This window comes from Melanostigma gelatinosum, assembly GCF_949748355.1.
Source record: "Melanostigma gelatinosum genome assembly, chromosome: 3".
Classification (NCBI taxonomy): Eukaryota; Metazoa; Chordata; class Actinopteri; order Perciformes; family Zoarcidae; genus Melanostigma; species Melanostigma gelatinosum.
The window spans coordinates 13,878,195-13,901,629 of NC_136636.1; the positions used below are offsets into that span (position 1 = coordinate 13,878,195).

General features: G+C 41.8%; 1 protein-coding gene across 1 annotated transcript in view; it reads left to right on the top strand.

Annotated features, from left to right (window-relative positions):
• tex264a (testis expressed 264, ER-phagy receptor a) overlaps positions 1-23,435 on the top strand; it is a 58,729-nt gene that overhangs the window by 30,652 nt on the left and 4,642 nt on the right. The window contains exon 3 of the mRNA XM_079296886.1: positions 20,022-20,193. Within this exon, the coding sequence (XP_079153012.1) occupies positions 20,022-20,193 (172 nt within the window). The remainder of the gene's footprint in view (positions 1-20,021; positions 20,194-23,435) is intronic.

The following is a 23,435-nucleotide window of genomic DNA, read 5'->3' on the forward strand; positions in this document are numbered from 1 at the left end:
GTTGATTTATGCGTGTCCTATGGTTGACTTCCGACTGACCTCATATGAAATGGGTGAGAGGAGAGGAAGCGCTGGTTATCACAGGGATAATAAGGGTCCTGCGTGTCCCCTGTCCACTCCCGTTAACTCCTGTCACATTCACTTCTGAACCAAAAGGCCACATTAGCATGCCAGAGACCCAATCCCACAGCGGCATAGCACTGACAGCTCTCATACCTGCACTGCCTGTAGATCCCCTGTTCAGACGGAGCAGCAGCTGACATCATGGTTTATGCATCTCTTCATTGTTCATGGCTCTTTAGCAGTATCAGACAGGCAGTAAATGGCTTACAGTAGAAAACTGGTGAAGTGATGAGACAAGTCTGTTTAAAGAAAGATACCTGGGGTCTGTTTAGTTCTGCCAGCATGACTTAAGAAGATGGTAAAGGGTGTGTAATATATGTTAAAAATAGACAATCAAGACCAAGCTTGTAATCACAAAAAAATGCTTTTAGGTTATCTCTAGGTTAACAGGATTGAGAGTTATTTGTGTTATCTTATGGATCGTGTGGACCATGTTTGATGCGGAGTACCATTGTAATGTGTCACAACTGGCAAAGAGGGCCTTTGTTCCTGAGAGGACAATGAAAGCTGTGCTTCATCCTTCACCTTTCACCGCTACAGCTCCACTATCAAAGCCCGGGCATGTTGCGGTCAGCAGTATCATCCAGCTGGGGAACGGGCCGTGGCCCTAAGGGGTTTAGTGGCTCTATCAAACAGCATGCTAGTTCTGTTACCTTTTGATTTTCTGTTCAAAGAAGGTTTGGAATCAGAACCTACAGTATATTTACACCCACCGTGTTTGTTAGAGTGTCAACCATATGCCGCCTTCATCTTCGTTACCATAACTGAAAGGACGTTTGGAGAGCACAGAGTTCCGCCAAGTGAAATATGATGTCTGTATCACAGACACGCTCCAAAATGTAATGCATTATCCTTGACCCACGATACACCCTTCCAACAAGTTTCATGAACATCGGGCGTGTAGACAGACAAACAATCCAACATACCGAAACGAAAACATAACCTCCTTGGCATAGCAGTAGCATGGTGAAGCTATAGCTGGACGTTTTACGGTCTGGGTTGACTGAGAGGACAGATACAGGTGGCTGAAAAAAACAAGCATTTACACAGGGGTTTCCTTGCAATGAAAGCTGCCAGCTTCTGTTCAGGGCATAACATAAGATGTGAAAAATACTACCCTTCACTTTGTGTGATTTACTTCCGTTTGAAGCTTCAGTAACTTCACCAAATACGAGCAGCTGTGTTAATGCAAACCTTCAGCTTCTCAGTGGAAGTGGTGCATTAGAGTTACTCCACCTTCTATAGTTTGCAGTAAAGTTGAATGAAATGCCTCCAAATGTTTGTTTAACCGACAATTCAGGCAAAACCTCGTCACATTTATTTTTACAAATAGAGAAACATAGGCTGGCTGGATTATAAATGATGCTATATTGCATGACTGATCTACACCTCCTCTTATATAGAGTGGCCAGCAATCACAGAAACTGATGAAATCTGAGCCATTTTCCCCTGTTGATATCAAACAGTTCCAGCATGGTTCATAAATGCTATCTAAATCACTACAAAGCTAAGACTTATTGCTTGAGATTTTCAGAATGTTTATGAATTCGGCCCCTGTTACACTTAACTTTACCCGTTTCATCCTTTTGCCTCACACGAGAGCGAGAGATTATTTTCAGAATAAAGCTGACACATACTGCAACTGAATAACTTGACTAACTTGTGCAGCTGCAAATTTAGTTTAACATAGAAAATGTATTATGAAAGGTCACAAAATGATGAGAAGAGAAACAGTAGTCATAGTTCCTGATCACTGAAATACATTTAGCACAGTGTTTGCGTTTGAAATAACCATAAAAGACCATCGCTGATAACTTACTGTGTAAGTGTAAGGGGCTGTTCGCATGTGGAAAACGGCAGATGTGCTGCTTTCATCCTTTTTATCCAAGGTGTCTGGGAGGTTGGGCTCCTGCCGTTACTAAGCAACAAAACCTGCATGCTGTGATGACGTTGCGGTAATTTAGCAGTAAGCTCACTGGTTAAACTAAACAAAGTCAAACCAAAAACAGATGGATTTCCAGCACTACAAATCCCCCACAGTCGCTTTGCTGCTCGATTCGTCTGCGTTAGTTTGGCTGACATTTTCAACCGGATGTTGTGACGTCCTTGGACGGAAACATCTTTCCGTGGGACAGAAAGTAAAGCTCTGGGTAGCCTTGAACTTCAATGATTAACTCCTCCTCCATATATTTACCATGGACTGATATTTATGGAAGAAAGAAAGGATATCTGCCAGCCGGGATTGGTTGTTCTTTGTCACGTGACCTGCAGTGTGCGCTGCAGCGTTCCAAAAGTTGATCTATTTCTCTCGGAGCGCCGCCGTCGCGCCTTCCACACATCTACTTTGACAACAATGGATTTCAGGGCGCAAAGAAACGTGCCATGTGATCGACCCCGACAGTATATTTCTGTTATTTTTGTCCGTTCCCTATGTTCAATATGATGTCACTCATAATCAGTTTCAGATGATCTTGTCTGGTGGCACAAAATTAATGGAATATGAAAGGTTTCTTGAATTTCTAACCTTTTTATTGAAGATTGCTCATACAGCTGATATTTCTTTGGTTTCACAGCTAATATGACAGAAATGATTCCTCAAAATACACCAAGAAAGCTGTGCAAGAGGAATTAGCCCAGGGATAACATCCAATTCATATGTAAAGATGTGTGGAAAAAAGAAGACTTATATGTTCCTTTTAAGTAGCACTCGGCCTTGGCACCAATATCAAATCATTTAGCTGGGGGAGGAGAGTGGGAGGGCTTTTCATCATGAGGGGCAGATGTGGTAATATAACATTCAACATGCCACAGGTTATGGATCAGCAGTCCAAGGCACATCCCTCTCCACCTCCTCTGCCCTTCACATTCCTCATAGATATTTTCTTACCACTGCAAGCACTGCATGTGTCCTTATTGGTCTGTCTTCCCCTCCCATGGCCACTATTGGGCAATGTTCTTGTTTGCCTGCAGGGGCTGGAAGAATTAGGACCAGGAGGAAAGGTTAATGTCGCACAGGAAGGATGTGAGAGTGTCAGGCTGAGCCAGACAGCCCTGTGAAGCCCCATGTGAGACAAATAATTAAAATCGATGTTTTCACTTTTGGTCCAGCACCTATAAGTAAGATGAACTTGTCCACACACACACACAGGCTACATGTCATGTACAATACGTGGGATGGTAATGGAAAAAAAAAAAGTAGAACACTGCTGGGAGATAAAGTGAGTGAACTGGCAGAGTTCTGGACGTGTTCTCTGAAAGGAAAATGATTAGGTCTGGATCTGCTCTTACTTTTCATCATGCAGTATTAATACAATCCAGCTTATACCATGCTAACTACTAGATATATACAGACTGGTGATTTGCTTACATTTCTCAGTGCAGCAGTATAATGAGAAATGAATATAGTGCACAGGCACTTTACAGCTGATAAAATGCTTTAGCCATCCGGCCCTTCTGACCCGAGGTCCCTCACTAATGCAGACTGAGTGCCCATTCCTCTGTGTACTGAAGTGAACACGGCTAACGGGGCGACTCAATTTATTAATGCCATTCAAGAAGCCGTCACTCAGAGGAACGAGGCAGAGCGGAGCAGGGTGTGAAACACCACAACAATCTTCATGGCACTGAGCGCTTTACTGAGCAGGATGGCAGGAGGCGATGGGATGCATCCGAGTGCAATGAAGAGCACCGCATGAGCAGAGGAGTGAAGAGCGAGCTAGACATCCTCCTCTATGTGTGTATGTGTGTGTGTTGTTTTTGCACATGTCTGCTAATGGGAGAGAATGTAATATGAGTAGAGTTTTCTTGGAACCTTTACACACTGAGTGGGAAGTTGAATTTGTTCCAGTTATATTCCTCCTGTTATAGCTAAAGTAGGCATGTGTGTGTACATGCGTGTCGTATCTCTCGTCACTTCATCTGACAGTTTTAATCAGGCGATGATCTGCAATGAAGTATGCTCCCCGTTTGCTGTACATTAACATTAGTAGTGACATAACGCCATCACTCTGGCCCCGTTGAGGGCAGAACAATCTACTGTGCCTTCATTCATCTCTCCCCTGTCGCCAGCAGAGCCTCGGCTGTGTGGGATACTTTCATATGAATCCACTGAATCCAGCTTATTGTTCTCCATATTCTCATGTCTTGGGGAACTTTTTCATATTCAGCTGAAAATGAGGATACATTATTTCATTGTTTTATGTGGAGAGCGAGGAACACATTTACATTTTCTTCTGTCCCTGATTCATTTCCATGTATGCAAATGTTCTATGTTTCTCTATCCATGGGCAACTGGACCGTATGTTTTCTGTTTACTTACATCGTAGATGTAGTGTAATCATGTAGAGGTTTAAAGGATCACTTGTGCTTATAGCTGATGATGAAGTTTCACATGTTACATAAATAATGTCATTAATGTAAATAATTTGTGTGTCCCCAGAAAACCATGGTACCAAGATGGTGTTTTATCAAAATATTTTCCATCAGAATTTATCAGAATTCCACGAGAAAAGGAATCTTACCTTCCATTCAAAGAAAGAGTTTGATTTAATCTCATAACACTGGGTTTGATCCTTTGGTATGTAGGGGTACTTTACTGGAATTCATTTTTTGTATGTGGTTTCCTGTGTTTTTGATCTTATTTCATCTCCGGCAGCCAGGCTTGAATCATCTCTAAAATGTTTCATCATCTCACTGGCATATTCAACATCATTTTCATCTCTGTCACAAATCCCATTAACATGTTGAAGTTGACTCAGGGGCAAACCTTTTTTTTGAGAGAGACTGAAGATGAAACCATGAGCCAAAATAATGATATTCTTGTAAATGGGTTTTAGTAGATAATATAAATGTACCGGTATTCCATTTTTTAAGGACAACGTGCAAAGTAGCGATCTAAACAATTTAAGTATTGAGTATTCGAAAACCAGACAAATTCAGAGAGCTGTTCTACCGAGCCTGAGCAAAACAACAAACAGTTGTCAATATAATGACAGCGAAATTTGGTGTATTAAGTGAAACGTTGCTTCTGGAAGACAAACAAGTCCTCAAAATCACTCATAAACAGAATACATGCTGTGCCTCGTACCTGCAGGGAAACGTTTCCTTATTTCTTAGCAACACAAGATAAACCATTCCTCTTTTGACATAAATTAATTGCTAGAATATTGGTATAGAGATTGACACATCCAGTATTGCAAGAAGATCGATTTTACTTTGGGCCACTATTCTTAAACTATAAATCAGAACCAGTGGGGCAATAATGTGGTCATCCACATAGAATTAGTTTGCTGTATATAAAGATGAAACAAACCTTTCGATGTAGTACAGTGTGATTATTTTCATGGTTCTTGAGTGTTTGTTTGAGTGAACTTTGTTCGTTTCACTCAACAGCTCAAATGGATTGAATAATGGGATCGTTATAAATACATGCGTGTTTAGATTAATCATTGCAGTCTCCTTACATATAAACAACAACATGGTAAAGTAATCAGGAATTGTCTGTTTTTGATAGAAAGAAAACACCTCTTACACGTGAGCGGGTGGCAGAAATGATAGACGGCTCACTAACACACGGCAGCACTGGTGGCATTTCTGCTTCTTTTCTCATTGTGCTCTTTTGAGAGAAGCTTCAAAAGACATTTGGCAGCCACTCCACGCTCCCCCTACATCTTCTGCAATCCCTTAGATTATCAAAGTATCTGGGCTCCATGGAAAACAGGGGAGGGGAGGGGGGGGATCTTTGGCAGAGGCGGTTGCCCTGGCAACAAGCTCAGTTAAGTCAGCTGCCCAGAGCAGAGGTAAAACACTGCTGACTAAACCACATAACGGGAAATAGGCAGACAGTTGACAGGTTGGAGTACTTACCTGTCTTAGCCCAGCGAGACAACCAGGGTGAGAATGGTGTCGAAAAATCCTGTATCTTCAGATCTGTTTTAGAGGATAGACTGAGGATAGTTCTTTGTACCTCTCACTCTAATGAAATAAGAGATTCTGAAGGATGGGGATATTTGAATTGTGAGAGTTTCCCCGAAACATATTTTCTTTCTTCTTAAAGTTTCCCCTCTTGCCTCCTCCTAGAAACGGTATACTATCGTGCTTTAATGACGACTCCCTCAATACAAGTTTTGAGATTTCTTTCTGCTGCTAACATACTCGAGAACATTTGACATCCGCTGTCAAACATACTTCAGCAGCGCGTCGTCTTGTACATGTCCTACTTTTGTATTTCGTGAACATGTCCTTCCGAGCTGCTGTCGTTCACACCATATTGTGTCGTGGGCTGCTGAGCTCTTCACTTTCCTCACATTTCTGTGCAGCAGTTTCTTTTAAGGCGACTGTCAGGCTGAAGTTGGTGCCATGTAGTTCACTGACAGAAGCAGTCAGTGTTGACATATCCATCATCTAAGTCCTGTCAGCCACAGTCGAAAATTGTAAAAAAAAAAAAAAAGTACTTCTCAAGCTGCAGATTTATCTGAAGCTCCGTCTTTCTTTCCGGTGAGCTACAGTGGAATGTATCTCTCAGTATTATAGTTGAAAGGCGTTGCATCCTATGGACTGCCAAACCCTGCATGCGTTTCACAGCTCAGTACATTCTGCTTGGTAGAAACAATTTATTGATTTTCTCTTGTTTGGAACATTCAAAATCTTGAAGACAAAATAATGCATGTAATTCCTGTGGTCTGACGGTTCCTCTAGTGTTGACCTGAGGAGACCCTCTCGGGGCTGATGGTGTTTGATTTTGACTGAAAGCAACTTTGCTGCTGACATAGAGACCTGTCTGGTTTCCTGAGGGACCCTAGGATGCAAATAGTAATTTGTTGACAAGTTAGGAATGTAAACATGGAAAGACCTGAAACTAAAGGTCCAATCAAATGCAATCAAATGCAGCAGCACAGCACTTAATGGACACACGTCCATCTCATCGGTGTCACTGCGTCAGGGGTTAGGTCTCCTGGGTCATTTGTAAGTTAGCAAACTGTCTCTACGTCAGGAAATGCTGACTATTATTACATTGTGAAGTAATGCAGCATCAACAACATACAGGAGAGTATCAATACAACGTTGTAGAAAGATTTTCTCCTCAAATCAATGGGGGGGAAAAAAGTAAGTAGCAAAGTACAAAGTGATATCTTTAATGTGTAGCTTAAGGGTATGAAAAAGTGCTTAAAAAGTTGGAGTTTTACATCCAGGGACAGCCCTCAGTGAGTAAGTTTCAAAAGTGGAGTGACAGTAGCTGAGGTGACACTTTGGACTGACAGACGGAAATAGTGCAGTGAAGTAGACATGCTAATACAGGGTTTTTTCCTTTTATACAAGTTTTTTTTTTCATGAAGACTTTCTTGGCCATCTAAATAGTAATTTAGACTCAGTGAGGTGTGCCCAAATGTAATGAATTTAAACAACAAAGTACTCACAGCTGTCAAGCCAGCAGCTTGTGGAAGACTCCGGTGACGAGCAATGTTTGACGGGCAGGTAGCCCATGCAGGCGGAATGAAATGATTGGACGGGCTTATTACAGTCCTGCAGGGTTTGATACATGAATTGAAAATTTCAAAAAATATAACAAAAATGTTTTTGATGAAGATTACCAACCCTACTTTTAACTGTCTTTGTGGAACTTGATTATTTTTGCCATTTTAAAACATCTTCAAGTGTAATTTTAAAGTAATTTTAAAGATGTGAAATGAAATGCTGCCAGACTCGCATGTGTATGAGACCAGCCGGTCAGCTCAATGAAGGATCCACCAAATGAGACATTTTTTTCCTGGTTTTTGTATTGATGTTGCTAGACTCATCACCAGTCCACCAGCCGACCCACCAGGAAAACTCCCACTCCTCCAGATGGCCCGTCTGCCTCTGATTGCCAATATCGCCGCAAGCGTTATTCTCAACTAAAGCAGTAGCATCAAGTGGGAAGCCATCGTTTAGACTTCAACATTTAAACAACAAAAATAGTTGGTTTAAACCATTGCGTTATCATGACAAGAAACCTATTAAACCTTTTTTGTTGTCTCTTTTTTTTAAATCACTCTTATAATCCTCAACCTGGCAATATATACAGAATATCATGTTCCTACATATAGTTGCTAGTTTAAAGAGGCTAAGAGTCACATTCTCTGTTATTGTCTCAATGCTCTTTCAACTGTGAGATTAATCTTCAACTTCTGTCTTTTATTCTTTTTTTTGCTCTGTAAATGTGTTCTTCCTGTATTCTTCACCTTCCTGCTCCATCTTTTGGTCTTGGTTTCTCTTTCACTGCACCCATAAAACACAGTCATTAGAGCAGGATCAGGCTGAGAGGTGCACAGAGGGGGCATTCACATAGGAGCTCTGTCAGCAGAAGGGACTGTTAATTGTAACCATTAGGCTGCCGTCGTGCCATACTGACAGAGGGTGGCCTATATGCTTTAAACATGGCTCTTGCCCCGTGGGCAGCAGCAGGGCTAAGGCGACTTTAACCTGGATCCAATAGCTTCTGTCTTCAAGCTGACACCGGATTGTCCCTCCCTGTGTTTTTCCCCTGGTCTTTGGGGATGAAGGCGTGGAGCTGGAACAAATTGTTATCTTTGGTACCTCTTAAAAACCATGCCATTAGTCGGAAGATCTGTCCCGGTTTCCTGTTTGCTTCTCTCTGTTTTACTCACACTGATTGTGGCCATAGAAGTGAAGTCTGTTTGCCTTCTTGATGACCGCTCTGTTGGCAGTATGGGGGTTAATTGAATGACCCAAACATAATTAAACTCCTATTAGTCACTGTACTGTGTCATAATTAGATATTGGCAATACTTTTACTTTGAGAACTATGTGATGGGTGTCACATTGGCTCATATTCAGAGTAGAGATAGGCGTGTACAGCAAGAAATTATCAGCAGAATATTTTAGCTTAGCATTCAGATTTCAGCCTCGTTTTTCAACCCAATGTGCCCTGAATATGTAGCCATTCACGATGAGCAGAGTTTATGTTTTACCCAACATTTCTGGGATTTCTGTAATCTGATTGGAAAGAAATTCTGTAATTCTGTATTTTTTTGTTCTGCTTCACGTCTCCTCTGGACAAAGGTTGTTGGCTTTCAGATAGTCTATGAGGAAGTCGTATTCGCTTCTTTGTGGGCTCATTAATGCATGCGCTTCTCACAATTGTAATTGTCGTTTAGCCATGCTGATGGATTGGCTCCAATGATGGCTCTGTCTTTCCACCACTCTGCTCATGCGAGATGCCATTGGTCATCCGCTAACTTTTCCTCTAGTGCAACCATGAGGTTGAACTTTTTGGGTTTTCAGTGAAATGCTTCAACTATTGGATGGCTTGCTTCGAAATTTAGCACAGGCACATGGTTTTCATGCAAAAAGTTCTTCTGTTTCAACTCTGCAAATGTTCAAGGCTTTGTGGATCCATTTGATGATCAACATGACCTGGCAGGGCCTGTGAAATGCTTTGGATTTAGTTCTCCATCCCAGTCCTGGATTCAGCTCTATAGGCTTCCTATAAGGAGATGCCACGTTGAACTCCAAGACACAAGAAGGATTTTGAAGTCTTATGCTTTTTGACGCGCGTCGAGATTACATACAAAGTCTATGCACAGACGCGATGAGACTGGCACGCCGCGATTTTGCGATGGCGCGGCGCGTTGGACGCGTTATTGCAGTGCGCCAACGCGCGAGTTGAAATTTTTCAACTTCAGCTACATAATCGCGTGACGCTGTGGCGCGATAGCCTATCAGCGTTGAGTTGCTCCCCCTGTCATCACTGGCTTCCTGCCGTTGTTGAATCAGGAAATAAATCCTGTAGCCGTCTGTGTTCACCCAGAGCTCTACAATACCTCATATCAACAGAGACCGGACCAAACTATGTGTATGCATGTGTGTGTGTGTAAACCATACGGTACAAACAATGAATAGACGCTGCCGTATTTACGTCTACGTGACGTTATTGAGTGCTGGTGGAGCTGCTACGATGTTAGCATAGCCTAGCACCGATCCATCAGAGCTCCATTGAGAAGACAAGTAGCCTACAAATCGGCATCATTACGTAGTTATTTCGGAGTCCCTTTTTGTCGGAGAAGACAAGTACAAATCGGCATCATTACGTAGTTATTTCGGACTCCCTTTTTGTCGGAGAAGACAAGTACAAATCGGCATCATTACGTAGTTATTTCGGAGTCCCTTTTTGCCGGTTTATTGCCGTTGAATCACAGCCAAATCAGTTTATTTTGTGTTCCTACAGCTGTAGTAAACAGCGACCGGTGGCTTGCTAGACAGTGAATACAGCTCGATACAATCCAGGGAGCTCCTCTGAACAATATTATGAACCAGACATGACGGCGTTTGGCATTCCGATGTTTGAGGGACTTCCACAACACGTACAAAGCAACAATTGTCCTTATTCCTTTCACGGTTGACAGCGGAAATAAATGGCGGCCAGATGGAGGCTTCCAGGACGATAAACCACGCCCCCTCTCCGGCGCTACGAGATTTTGCGGCGTCTGGTGTGAACACGACCGGCGGCGCGTTGGACGCGATTGTGCAGTGCGTTGGACGCTTTTTTGCAGTGCGTCAAAAAATCAACGCGACCGGTGTGAACACGGCATTAGTGTTCTGCTCTGGGGCTTTTCAATCACCCGCATGCCCAGGAAAAGAGTAAGGGGAAAAATGTAACGACAGGAAGACAGGGACTTTACTGTCTCGGAAGAAGAGCTGAGACTTGTGACAATTAGTTCTACCAGTTACCAGTCTGTGTGGCAGGGCTTTCAGAAAAGCATGCTGTCTTGTTCAAACACACAGAATTTAATTTAAAATGTATGCTCAAGGGGCCAAGGTTACCAAACATACCAAATATGTCAGGTTGTGTCACGGGGAAATGTGTGTGTGGGCTTAAAAGGATGCACCAGACATCTAGAATTTTATATTTGACGTAATGATGCTGTTAAAAAAAACATGGGATCAATTAAATATTAAAGCCAGCAGATATTGTAATTTAAGTTTACTTCAATGCAAATTCATGGAATATTTGAAGAGAAAATGAAGGTTCAAGAGGCCTTTTTCTTTTTCTTCCTGTCAGTTGAATTTAATTTTGTGAGTGCACCATGGTCAGATGCGTGCTTTGAGCTGCCCTCTTCCTGTGTGAATGCCAAGGATAGGTACCCATGGTTTATTCATAGAGAGGTGGTAGAATGCTTGATGACTTATTTCTAGGACTACAAGGCCGTTAAAAAAATGCTGTTGCTCTCGTTTGATTCGGATTTTTAATATTTGTAAGGAATGATTTTCATCCCCCATAATGTCTTTTCTATTTCTGTGCAGGTCTTTTCTTTCACTCATTGTTCTTTGTCTGTCTGTCAATTCATTATTTAGCCATTTTCACAAAATACCAGACGGAACTAATTACTGTTACATTAATCACACCTCTTTTGGCCGCAATACTCATCTTTTTCTGCTGCCTTTCTTAACTTTTAATTATGTCTGGACAAGATGCACGTATGGAAATTGGCTGCACATGTCTCTCTATGGTTGCCATGGTGACTTAGACACAATTAGGTTTTGTGTTTTTGTGAGCTTTATTCTACCTGCTGAAAATGAACAAAATGCCACTTCTGCAGAATTAAGCCGCTGCGAGGTCAGAAATGAGTCACTATAATTGCGCAGTCCCACTGGTCCCACCTCCAGGTGCAAAGACACTGCAGCGATGTGTTGAGGACTTATTATGTGGAATGTATTTAAAGTGCTCTGTACATGAGATGCCTGCAGGAAAAAATAATAGATAGTCCAGTCTCTCTCCGTCACACAGCCACTGTCCACACCCCCTCCTTCTAATGGTATCTAATTAAAATATAGATGTGAATATCGCTAACATTAGAGTCCCAGATTAAGAGCTCAATCAGTGGAGGGAATCTGTCTGCCTGTTTTAAATGAATCACTATTCATATTCATGTATCTCTATTCATATTCATGTATCTCCCATAGCTTCCTTTTCATGCAATGGTTCACTGAATTTTGAGCTTTTAATGGCCGGGAGTAATTGACTGCAAACCTCTCCAGTGGTTTTCTTAATGGCCTCGCGCTTTCCGTTGAATCACTTTTTTGAGGTAAATCTCACAGCTGCTGCTAAGGCACTGTTTGCTTTTTAGTGAGTGTTTACTTTAGGCCTTGAAGGCACATTAAGTTTCCTACTTGAAGGCTGCATTTAGAGCTCAGAAGGAACTCTACATCTCACTCAGCATGCAAGCAAAGAAACTGGTTATTGTTGTTTGTTCTGTAGTAACCTAATTCCCTAAACATGTAAAATAAGAATCCACACCTCTGTAAACTCTGTATGGGATTAAAAGAAACCCGGTAAGCACAGCCTGGATTCAGACTGCTTAGCGTTGTTTCGATGTACACACAGACTGTATATAAAAAGTGGACGTAGACGTCGTGACTTCACACATTGGTTTGTGGACTGCCGTTTTGAAGCCCAGACTTTGATGTTTTAGATGTTGCCAGCTTGACTTTTAGCAACCATTGAACGTAAGTAACCATATTTGAACTGCGGAAGAGTGACGTAGAGACGGCGTATACGGCTCTGGTAGCGGTGGCGACCTGTCAATCACAAGGTAGCCCCGCCCTAGAACATACCCTGCTTTATCGTTTTTTTATTCTAAACTGGACCATAATTTACTCAATGAACCTCATGCTGTTTTGAAGAAGACTTGAAACTCGCGATTTAGTCTCAACTTTTACAATGTTTACTGAGGTAATAAATCAAGTGAGAAGTAGGGTAATTTTCTCATAGACTTCCATTCAATCGGAGTCTACAGCCAGAGTAGTCGCTCCCTGCTGGTCAGTAGAGAATGCAAGTTTAAGACACTTCCACATTGGCTTCACTCCACAGAACTGAAGATTGCCGCCTGGATGTACACAAAACAATTAAAATAAGTCTAAAAAAAGTCAGTTTTCAAAAGCTGAATAGAAGACCATTACTAAGACACATGTGTGCAGTAAGTCAAAGGGTCCGAACAACAAAGATGAAAACAAAACTCTCAGGTTGCAGCATCATATATCACTAAAGCTGTGTTCCAGACAATTGAAATTTCCAGCTTCTGAGCATTCCAGGTGCACAATGCCAAACGTAAACATAAACCATGACTGACTGTGACAAACTCGGCATGGAAACGTGTGTGTTAGCGGGTTGTAATCCACAGCTGGGAGACCAGCTGCTCTTATTGCCTCTCGCCAGCACACCAGATCAATTGTGGAAGTTCTCTGAAGACCACAGCAGCTACTGACAGAGTCACTATACTTGAAGCTCATCAAGTATTTCTGCTTATTGATTGCGCGGGTGCATGGAGAGGTTGCAATATACCTATCTCCCTGCCTTGCCCTCCTCCAGCTCCACAGCCTTTATAGCAAAGGCATTTTCAGCCCTCAGATCTCCGCTACCTCCACCCACAGACACCTTTGCACCCTTCCACTGGGTCTTGGAAGCAAGATGAAGGAGGCCTGGGCTTGTTGAGACGGATGCAGAAAATAGCCCCACTGCAGGCAGAATGACAATACAATGTGCTGGGGAAGTGTGTGACCATAAGGGACAGTCTGAATTGGACACCTACCGAGGTGTGAAGTAGAGTTTTTGTCTCTTTCCACAGATAGGAAGGGGAGGAAGAGGTTATGGTGGGTGTGAGGAGGGTGGCTGTATTAGTGCAGTGGGAGTAAATGGAACAGGGGAGAGGGACAACTCAGGGATTGTCACCATGAGTTGCTCGGCTGTTGTATTCATTTTCCTATTTGTGTGCCTGGGGACCAGGATGACAAATCATCCACCTATAAATAGATGTGTGTGTGAGTGTGTCCATACGTTTGTGTGTGGCTTACACCCATAGGTATGGGCTAGGGTCTTTCTAAACCTTTCCGTAGGGTCCATGCTAGTTGGGAGCTGTTACTGTGAATACAGGACTGAATGACGTTCCGTCTTCCTTTCATTATTCACCACCGCTCCTCTGCCATATCTCACCTCTCTCCCCTGTGGGGAAGGTGTGCTGTCACTTATCCTTTCTGCTGGCAAGACGACACCTTTTTCTGTCGGAGGATCAGTAGTTTCTTCAAATGATAGTCAGGGCCGTTTTAAGGAGAAATCCATCGTCTGATAGTCTTTTGGGTATTATCAACCTGTGATGCTGAGTTCAAATTACATTTTTGGGTGTGCATATTTTTCCTCAAGCTACCTCATCATCTTCTTCTTCAATTGATGATTTCCTCCAATAGGAATAACTTTGAGCAGCACGGAAGCAGCATGAACTATTTTCTTTCAATCAAACCTGTGAGCATTGGCACCGTAGCTCATTCGTTACCTTTTGGCTACGTAGCACTGGGTTAGCTAACATTAACCATTATAGACCAGGACTCCAGACCAAGTGGCCTATGAGCTATTATGGAAGCACAACAAACATGCTGCATTTCAACTTTTCTCATTTTTCACTTTTCACTTTTCATTTTCAGTTTTAATCTGTAATAAAGTAATTTATATTAATCCAATGCTACATTTGTCTGTGTTTTCGTTCTGTGGTAAGCGGTGTGAAATCACATGCATTGGTTCAGGAGGTATTTTTCTATTCTCTCTCTTTCTCAGGTCCCTAACAGTACATTTAAAGAGGCAGTAGTGGTTCTTTGCCTTGCTCATTTTAAGGATCAAATGTGTGACTTTCTGGATATGCAGCAGTACCCCTCAACGCCATTCCATCCTGCCATCTTTATTGAAATGTATCCTTAGATCTTGTTCTCTGCTCCACAGTTGATGCCCACTGAATCTCAGGGGTTGTGAGAAAGTGTTGTCATTGCCTTCTTGTTGCCTACGTGTTTGTTACGCCTGCTTGGCCTACTTAAATTTAAGTTAGTGATTTTCTGAATTTCCAAGAATACCTTCTGACGTCTCCTAGACAAATCCACAGGACCTTCAGTGTCCAGCTGAGTTTTACATGTGGTGGAGAGAGTGATGAACCTAAAATAGTGAAAGTAATAGAAGGAGGGCGCCTTTCTAGTTGTAACAAAAAAAAGCATAATCCTTTTACTTGTTGTAACAAAGTAAAAGAAAAAAGGATTCAGGGTACATTGTCAGTAGCATATCCACCCATCAGCACACTGTTTAAGTTTAATCCTGAAGACAAACATCTTCAAACACACAGTTTCAGTCAGACCTCTTGATATTTGCTGCCTTTTCCCTCCTCAACGTTGTAAGAGTGAGATTCTCCATCGTCTCCTATCGCTTTTTTTCCTGGCCATGAGCCAAAAGAGCCACTGAGCTGTAAAGAAACAGAGTAGAGAGATGTGACACTAAAAGAAGAGCCGAGCTAATGCACCGATCTCTGAAAACGGCTGCTTGATGTCGTATCTTTCAAGCCACATCTGGAAGTGGAAGATTGTTTGCGTCAGTGTTATTCACCAGATCTGAGAGCACTGAATACATTTCATGAATGAAAGGCTGCAATACAACATAGAGTGTCAGTATTGAGCTCTCCTGCTGTACTTATGGTTCAGTTACTCCATAGCCATGTTTATATTTGATGGTTAGTTAAGTGATGCAGTAAATCAAGCTCGAGGGGTGTTGTTGTGGTTTACTTTCCTCTTATTGGTATTTATATTGGAGCAGCTGCCAGAGAGGTCAAAGACACTGTAAAACCCCATGAGACCCTCACCCATATCTGTCTGTTTCTGTCCCCCTCAACCCATCTCTCACACACACACACACACACACACACACACACACACACACACACACACACACACACACACACACACCACGAGCATCTTTTCTTACACAGTTATCCTAATTATTCCAGATTACATTCCTAGTTACATTACCATTTCATGAACTTCACAATTAAACAAAGCGTCTTCAGCAACACGATGTTCTTCCTTACAATTGTTTGCGTTTGTGGACAGAAAATTGTATTGCGTCTAGGTATGAGTAAAACATTTTCCACACAATGAGTTTGTTCAATTTAGTTTTTCCATCTTTCTCTAAAGTTCAGTCTTGTGGTTTCATTTGGTTGCATCTGTGAGAAGCTGGGTTCTGTCAACTAAATGAGAAGATTTGTGAAGATGATGAAGCTCATTTTGATTATTATAATTGCAAGTATACTACAGTATTCCTGTGAGGCAGGACCTCTAACCACCAACCCCATGCTGCCACCTTGTTTTTGAACTAAAATGCATCCATAGATCTTATTCTCTGCTCCATTATTGATGAGTTGTAATTTTTCCTTCTTGTTGCCTGTTTCGTCCGCCTGCTTTGCCTCCACTTATATCAGTTTCAGAAACTAGGCTAAATAATACTTGATAGTTATGGCTGACACACTTCAGAGCAGGTTTCAGAACAAATTGAATACCTGGAAAAAAGAAATCAAGTTATTTGCTCAGACTGGTGCAAAACGCCTCCCATCATTTTCTCAAACCTGTCATGTAACCCATAGAACACTAATGAGATAAATATTACTTCAAGTGGTGCTTAGAGAGGCTCACAGAGTAAACGACTCTCTGATTTCTCTAATTAGGATGCATTCCAACACTGAGAGGCTGTTATGACATAAAGCAATGGAATCAGCTGTTTTTGGTTGAAATTAAAACCTGTATACTTTTTAGCACTGGATTGCACTTAATTAAAAAAATATATGATCATGATGTTCAATGATCATTTTTTTGCAGGTGCAACACCATACGTTTGAGAATGTTATCTTCAAATGAAAGGCAATGTGATTTTCATACAAAAGAAGAACATTTCGTACAAAAATAGGATCTCATATTCTCCATCGATTACTTAAATCTCCACCCATTCAAATGTAACATGTTTAATAGACAAAACACTACAGTGCAGCAAGGTCATTAATTATTAAGAGCGAGGTTGCATAACATAGAGGAGAGCCAGCACTGAAAGTGACCCATTTTGTAGAACCACTGTGAGGATAATTTAAGAACAATGGTCTGTCGTTTAATGGTGCTGATACCAACTGGTTGTTCACTTGCTGGTTCTTTGTTGGATGATGGATCAGTGAGGAGAGAATACGTGTGGGACTGAGTCTCTTCTGAGGCGGCAGGGGGGAACGACTGACCTCTTTTTTAGACTGTTCAGTCTCATCCGCCTTCGTTTGCTGCAGGAAAGCACATATTATTCAAATCTAGCAGCTCCCGGACACAGAGGCAAGTTAAGTGGATGCTTGTTGACGCCATGATAGGCTATAGGGAAATATATGGCACCCAATCAGACAGTAGACACGGAGGCTCAGGCCAGAAAAGGGCACCGGGAGGAAATGGAACATCTTGCTGGTCGTATAATTAAAACACGCATACCAGGAGTGAGTTGTTATTATGATGGGAACAGTTAATCTATCTTCTATTTCTTTATTCATTTCCCTGGTGAGAGAAAATATGGATTACTTGACAGTGAAATGAGACCTGCTTTCATCAGCTTATCTTATTTGTGGTACCACTAGAAATTCACTGCAACTTTTATACAGAAAAAAGCTTGAATTAAAGTTGTAATATTTGAAGAGGTTGTATGGCAGTTTGTTTATATGCAGGGTTTGTATACATTTTTGCAACAGTGACACTGTTTCTAAACAGACATGGAGCTGGGAAAAAAATGTATAAATTACCATCTGTTTTGAAGCAATTCATCATGTTAATGATGTGATAAGAAAGAACCTAATAGTCACATGTGGAGTCGCAGCGTTCTCTGAAATACATCAAAGGGAAACTCTGGATATCAAAAGAAAGTGGAACTGAAATTATTAATCACAGATCAAACATTGGAAAATACCTGCAGGGAGGGACGTATTTTAACAAACACCTTGGTGTTTATTAAAATACCTTGAAGTGACGCAAGCCGGACACATCTCCAGACTCTCTTAGCTCTCCCTTATTGTGACATGAGAATAAATAACAACTCTGTTACATGCCACCATCATAAACTCAAACAAAATAGCCGTCACGTAAGGATGTTTTGCAATTTGAGTTTGAATCGGCTTCTCTGGCTCAGTGGGTGTGTGACTGGGTTTACCTTTATGCGACCGGGTTAGCTTGCTGAGCAGCGGCTCTCACTCGTTCTTTCGCGCAGTGGGTGGGTACTCATGAATCAGTTAACTCCTGGACTTCACATTTGTCCTTTGATTGTCTCCCATTGATTTAGTTGCGAGTTGTTGTCTGTGCTTTGTGTTGCCTGTTGTGCACACGGCTAAGGGTTTTTCAAAAACGGTGGTTGTCGGTGCTGCATTGGCTAATGGGTTCGACCAATTACAGTACACTTACGTTACTCGTGGTTCCTTTGCTGGGAGAGCAATGGTGTGTTAATCAGTCAAATCACCTGAGATAGTCTCTGGTGGAAAACCTGCAGTCCCTGCTGGCACGACGGTTTAACAGAATATGCTAATTATGAACAAGTTGCTGTTTTAACAAGGGAAATGTCTCTGTCAGTAAAGCACACACATATATTGGTACATATCTTTCTCACATGCTGTTTTCTTTCTCTCGTCTATGACAGTATCCCTTGGAGACGTGTGTGTGTGAGAGAGAAATGCCTTTGTCTAGATTTCCCTGCTCATTGTCGGAGCAGGTTCAAGGAGATGGGTACTCATTTGCATCGGCAGCTCTGGGGCTGGAGCCCCCGTGTGTGGCAGCCAGGTGATTCATACCAGCTCCCACAGTCTTATTTTGCAGAGGATTAAATTAAAACCAATCAATCAGCCTAGAATCACCCTGACCCAGAGGAAAATGAGTCAGTTGACTGACTGGTGTGAGACCATCTAACATGTATTTGCCCTCTCGGAAGAGCCCAGAACAGACATATTTGTCACACAGCCATGGCACTATCGCAGGTCTGTACATTCACTTCAATTTAGAGACGAGACATTTGTGCAGTTCTGAGAACGTTCACGCAGAGAGGGGCCGACCACGAGAGCATAACAATTCCAATAAAGGGAGTTGTATTGCATAGTAGGGTGTGATCTAGCTGTAAACATAAATATATGATGTAGAAACCACAGGAGATCCCAAACAAAGAGAAGTGGAACACAAAAGTACTATTCAACAGAAAGAACACATTTATTCAGCAGCAACTTTATAGAAATGAAACCTTCAGTCTTTTTACTTTGCAAATAGTATTAGAGCAAGTTCAGTATCTGGTAAAAATAATGGAGTCTTGGAGAAACTGCTTCATCAACGAATTCCTGCATTCATGTGTCACTTTGCGGCCGATCATTGCTGAGACCGGGCCTCCTCCTGCTGCACTCTGACGGACCCTCGAAGAGCTCACGTCTCTGCAATACCTTAAGGACGATATAAAAGCATAAAGCAAAATGATGCACGGTTTATGTCCTCTTTAGAGGAAATATGTTATAATATTCATAAACTCTCCACTTTCTGCACACTCCACAGGAGGGTGCAAGTGTAGACACATAGATGTGGATGGTAATGCAACTTTAATGAACTCATGGGTGGGCGTTTCCATATTAACGGGCCAAGTAAATAGTGTTAGGTCAGCAAAGTGAAGACATTTCAAAGCTATATATTTTCTGCTTGTCTGAGATATTCGATCACAGTCAGCTACGTTGTCCGTGTTATTGAGTGTGCGAGTATGAAGCAGTTGACCGGGCAGAATGGCGGACCTTTCATGTGCACACTCCACGAATTTCTACTTTAATCTGATTAGTTATTTTCATATGATTGAACACCCGTCGCAGTTTATAACAACTTTCATGTTCGTCTCTTTTTCTTTCCAATTCCAGCACGATGTAATTATGAAAGGTTAACACCTTCATGGTAAGAGGGACCTGTAAAGGTTTGTCACGCTGTGTTGTGCAAACTTGTACAAACTGTGTAACAATGCCTCATGTTACACATCTAATTGTCCACTTTGTCTTTTTTTTCCTTCACAGGAGAGGAAGCTGTGTGCATTCCCGACTATTGAGATCTGTAGCCCGGATGTCATCAAATATATGGTTCCACTGTCTCGCCAGACAGACTTCTTTGTTCCAGAGATGAAGGAGGAGGTTAAAACGGATGTTAAAGAAGAGGACTCTGATGAGGACAGGGGAACTGACATTACAGGTAATGTGTACTTTGTTCATACAACCTAGTCTATCTTCACAGCGCCAAAGAACGGTCTGGCTCCACACATTATCTTTCTGGTATAAGGGGGTATAATATGGCTTGTTTTGTATTTCTTTAACCCAATCACATTCGTCTTCGCGGCGCTAAACACAGGATTCAGCGGCGGTGCCCTTGCAAAATAGCGCAGATGCCAATAGGGGAGCAGAATGTAGCCAATGACAGACTTATACCCACAGTCTACATGTGGTGAGTCTAACGATTTCCAACCAAACACTGTTGTTACTGTTGAGCCCTCATGAGTATTAATGATTGACAGCATTCATCAAAAAACGTTCCCAATAAACACAAGTCCAGATACTAAAATAAATGTCTGTTTCACTCAAAGCAAAAACTTGTAAAAAGGTTCATCTCATCACATGGCAGTTGTTTTCTGTTATTTCATCTTATTGCAGCCTGATGAAGCTTGTTGGTTTCTGCTCTATTGAGACTGCAGCTTGGAAGAAAACAGAAAATATGTGGCAACTTTTACACAGATGACATGTGATGCCAGCTCAAAACCCACCTGTTTAGGCTGGCGTTTGTGTAAAAGTAAACCCATGTCCTAGACCTGCTCTTAAAATATGTTTTACATTTTTATTTTATTTTTCATTTTATTTTTTATTTTTCTCTGTGTATATAATTTATTGTCCCTAGGGTCACATTGTGTTTTTTTATGCTTTTAAATGTCTGCTCTGTTAAGCACTTTGTGATACTATTGTCTGTGAAAAGAGCTACTTAAATAAAATTCATTCATTCATTCATATATGGGACTCTGTCACTGCAAGTACGTGTCTGCAAGCACAAGCCTTCTCTGCTGCTGTTACTCTTTCAAACGTGCGGGAGCTGAAGGCAGTATTGACATCGTCATTGTACAGATCAGTAGAGAAAGAAGGTTGTATTGGTTCGATGGAGTGGAGTGGGTGAAGGTGGGCTTATTTACATCAGGTGCTGTCATACTGAGCTTAGATGATGTTACATCCCTTGTAAACGCAGTTTAAATGTAGAAGACGTATCCGGAAGAAGGTCTTACATGATCTGTACATGTTCTCTGGTCTTCTTCATATTTAGATCGGGGTCGCCATCGAATGGCCAATGCCTGAGACACGTAAAAACGCTTTCTTCAGACGGCAACAGCACAATTTTCAGCTGTATGCTGTCAGGAGACAATCTGTTGAACTGAGAGTCGAGGCTATTTGCAGCTATAAAATAGTTTGTCAGCATTGCCAGAATGTGACAAAGTTTTGATTATGGCTTGCTTTTCTAACGAATGAGAAAGTTAAGAAGAACGGACGAAAGTGCTTGATAACATTTCATTATGATAATTCAGATACAATTAACTTGATCGTGCATGTTTTTGTAATCTTTTAATGAGGGTGTCTTTCTTCCCCAGTGCACGCACACACACACACACACACTCGTTCCAACACTGTTGTTTTTATTGTCAACCCACCCAGTTGTGGCTCAGAGGTTGAGCGGGTCGTCCTTCTATCACAGGATCTGCGGTTCAATCCTTGGCTCCGCTAGTCCATGTCGATGTGTCCTTGGGCAAGACACTTAACCCCAAATACGCATCTGAATGGGTATGAACGATAGTCCTGGTGAGTCCTGATGTGGCACCTTGCATGGTAGCCGCTGTCGTCAGTGTATGAATGGGTGTAAATGGGGGTGAATGTAATGTTAAAGCGCTCTGACAAGTCCATTTACCCATAATTCTCCCTTCAGAATACAAGACGTGAAGCACTTTCGCCATAAATTTTGTGATTGTTTTAAACTATGATTTTGAATTTGGCGATTTAAATAATTGCAGAACTTTTGTTGATCGTCACAAGCTTTTAATCAAAGTGGAGCTTCAGTCAAACATGGCAGTTGTTCAGATGAGATGATGAATTTCATCAAGCTGCAGCACAATGTTGAATCACTTTTATTGGATCCATTTTGCTGGAAAATACAGTGAAGTGAAGCCTAGCAGCTGCTGGAGTTCCAGAAAGGGTTTGACATGAGCGTTAACAGCTCTTGCAGAAAAATCCAAGTGTTAGCAGTGGCTCGTCTAACACATGCCATGATGGGGGTGTTTACGAGTGGTTTCTTCTGATCACGAAAATATCACAAATCAGATCATTAGCATCCCTTACATCCCTTACTAAACAAAGGAATTTAATGTAAATGCAATATACATAACAATCCAGTGAACAAATAAAAAGGGATGATGATCAAACGTCCCACACGGGATGGGTGTGGTATAGCTAAAGGCGGAACTACAGTGAGTATGCAGAGTTGTCAGACAGAATTAATATCCTGATTAAAAAAAATCACCTGAAAGACGGTTACTATCAATCATCAATAACCTAATGGTGAAACCCAAATTCATGTTCATCACATGGAATCAAGTCGTGGTAATATTACAAAAGCGGAGCTTTAGATAAAAACAGGCCTTTGGGATCACAATGTAGATGAGTGGCTACAAAAAGCATCCTTGCATGCTTTAGGCTCTGTTTAAAGGAGTGTGTTTATGTTCCTTTGGAAACACTCATCATCGCCCAGGGCCTCTTTATTGTTCACAGGAGCGCCGGGAAGGAGCTTTTGTGTGATTGGTGGTAGCAGAAACATAAATTCAGTTTCAACAGTGACTCAATTTATATTGCAAAGTTTGCTGGAGAGCCACTTGTGAAATTAGAATGTAAACTTATCTTGTTTGTTTCTTTTCAAAGTTCTGTTGAATGTCTTTAAATCTGAAGAAGCTGCTGTTCTTGTTGAGCTCAGGTATTATGTGTTTATACGACAACAAGAAAGCAGGTGTGTGGGTGTATGAATGTCTTCCTATTTGTGTGCAGAGTGTTTCTCTATCATGTGTTGGTGTAGTACATGAGGTTTAGGGCTGAGTAGCCACTCTCCGAAATGGAGACTGTGAGTGTGTTTTTGTTCCCAGATACAGCGGAACTTTCTCACTGAGAGGCGGATCAATCAGTGGATCTGAGCTTCGTCTGGCAAGCCAGCGGTGGAAATCCTGCTCAGGCACCTCGGACGATTGCCTTCGACTTTTCATCTCTCAACTCCCGTATCCACATTACAGACTGTCCTGACCATAAACTCTGCTGGTGGCCGAACGTTTGTCCCGTTTAACATGTTCACAGCACACTGAGAGCAAGTAAACACTCAAACAAAATGAGAACACTTTTATGATGATCAGGTGATCACAGCAG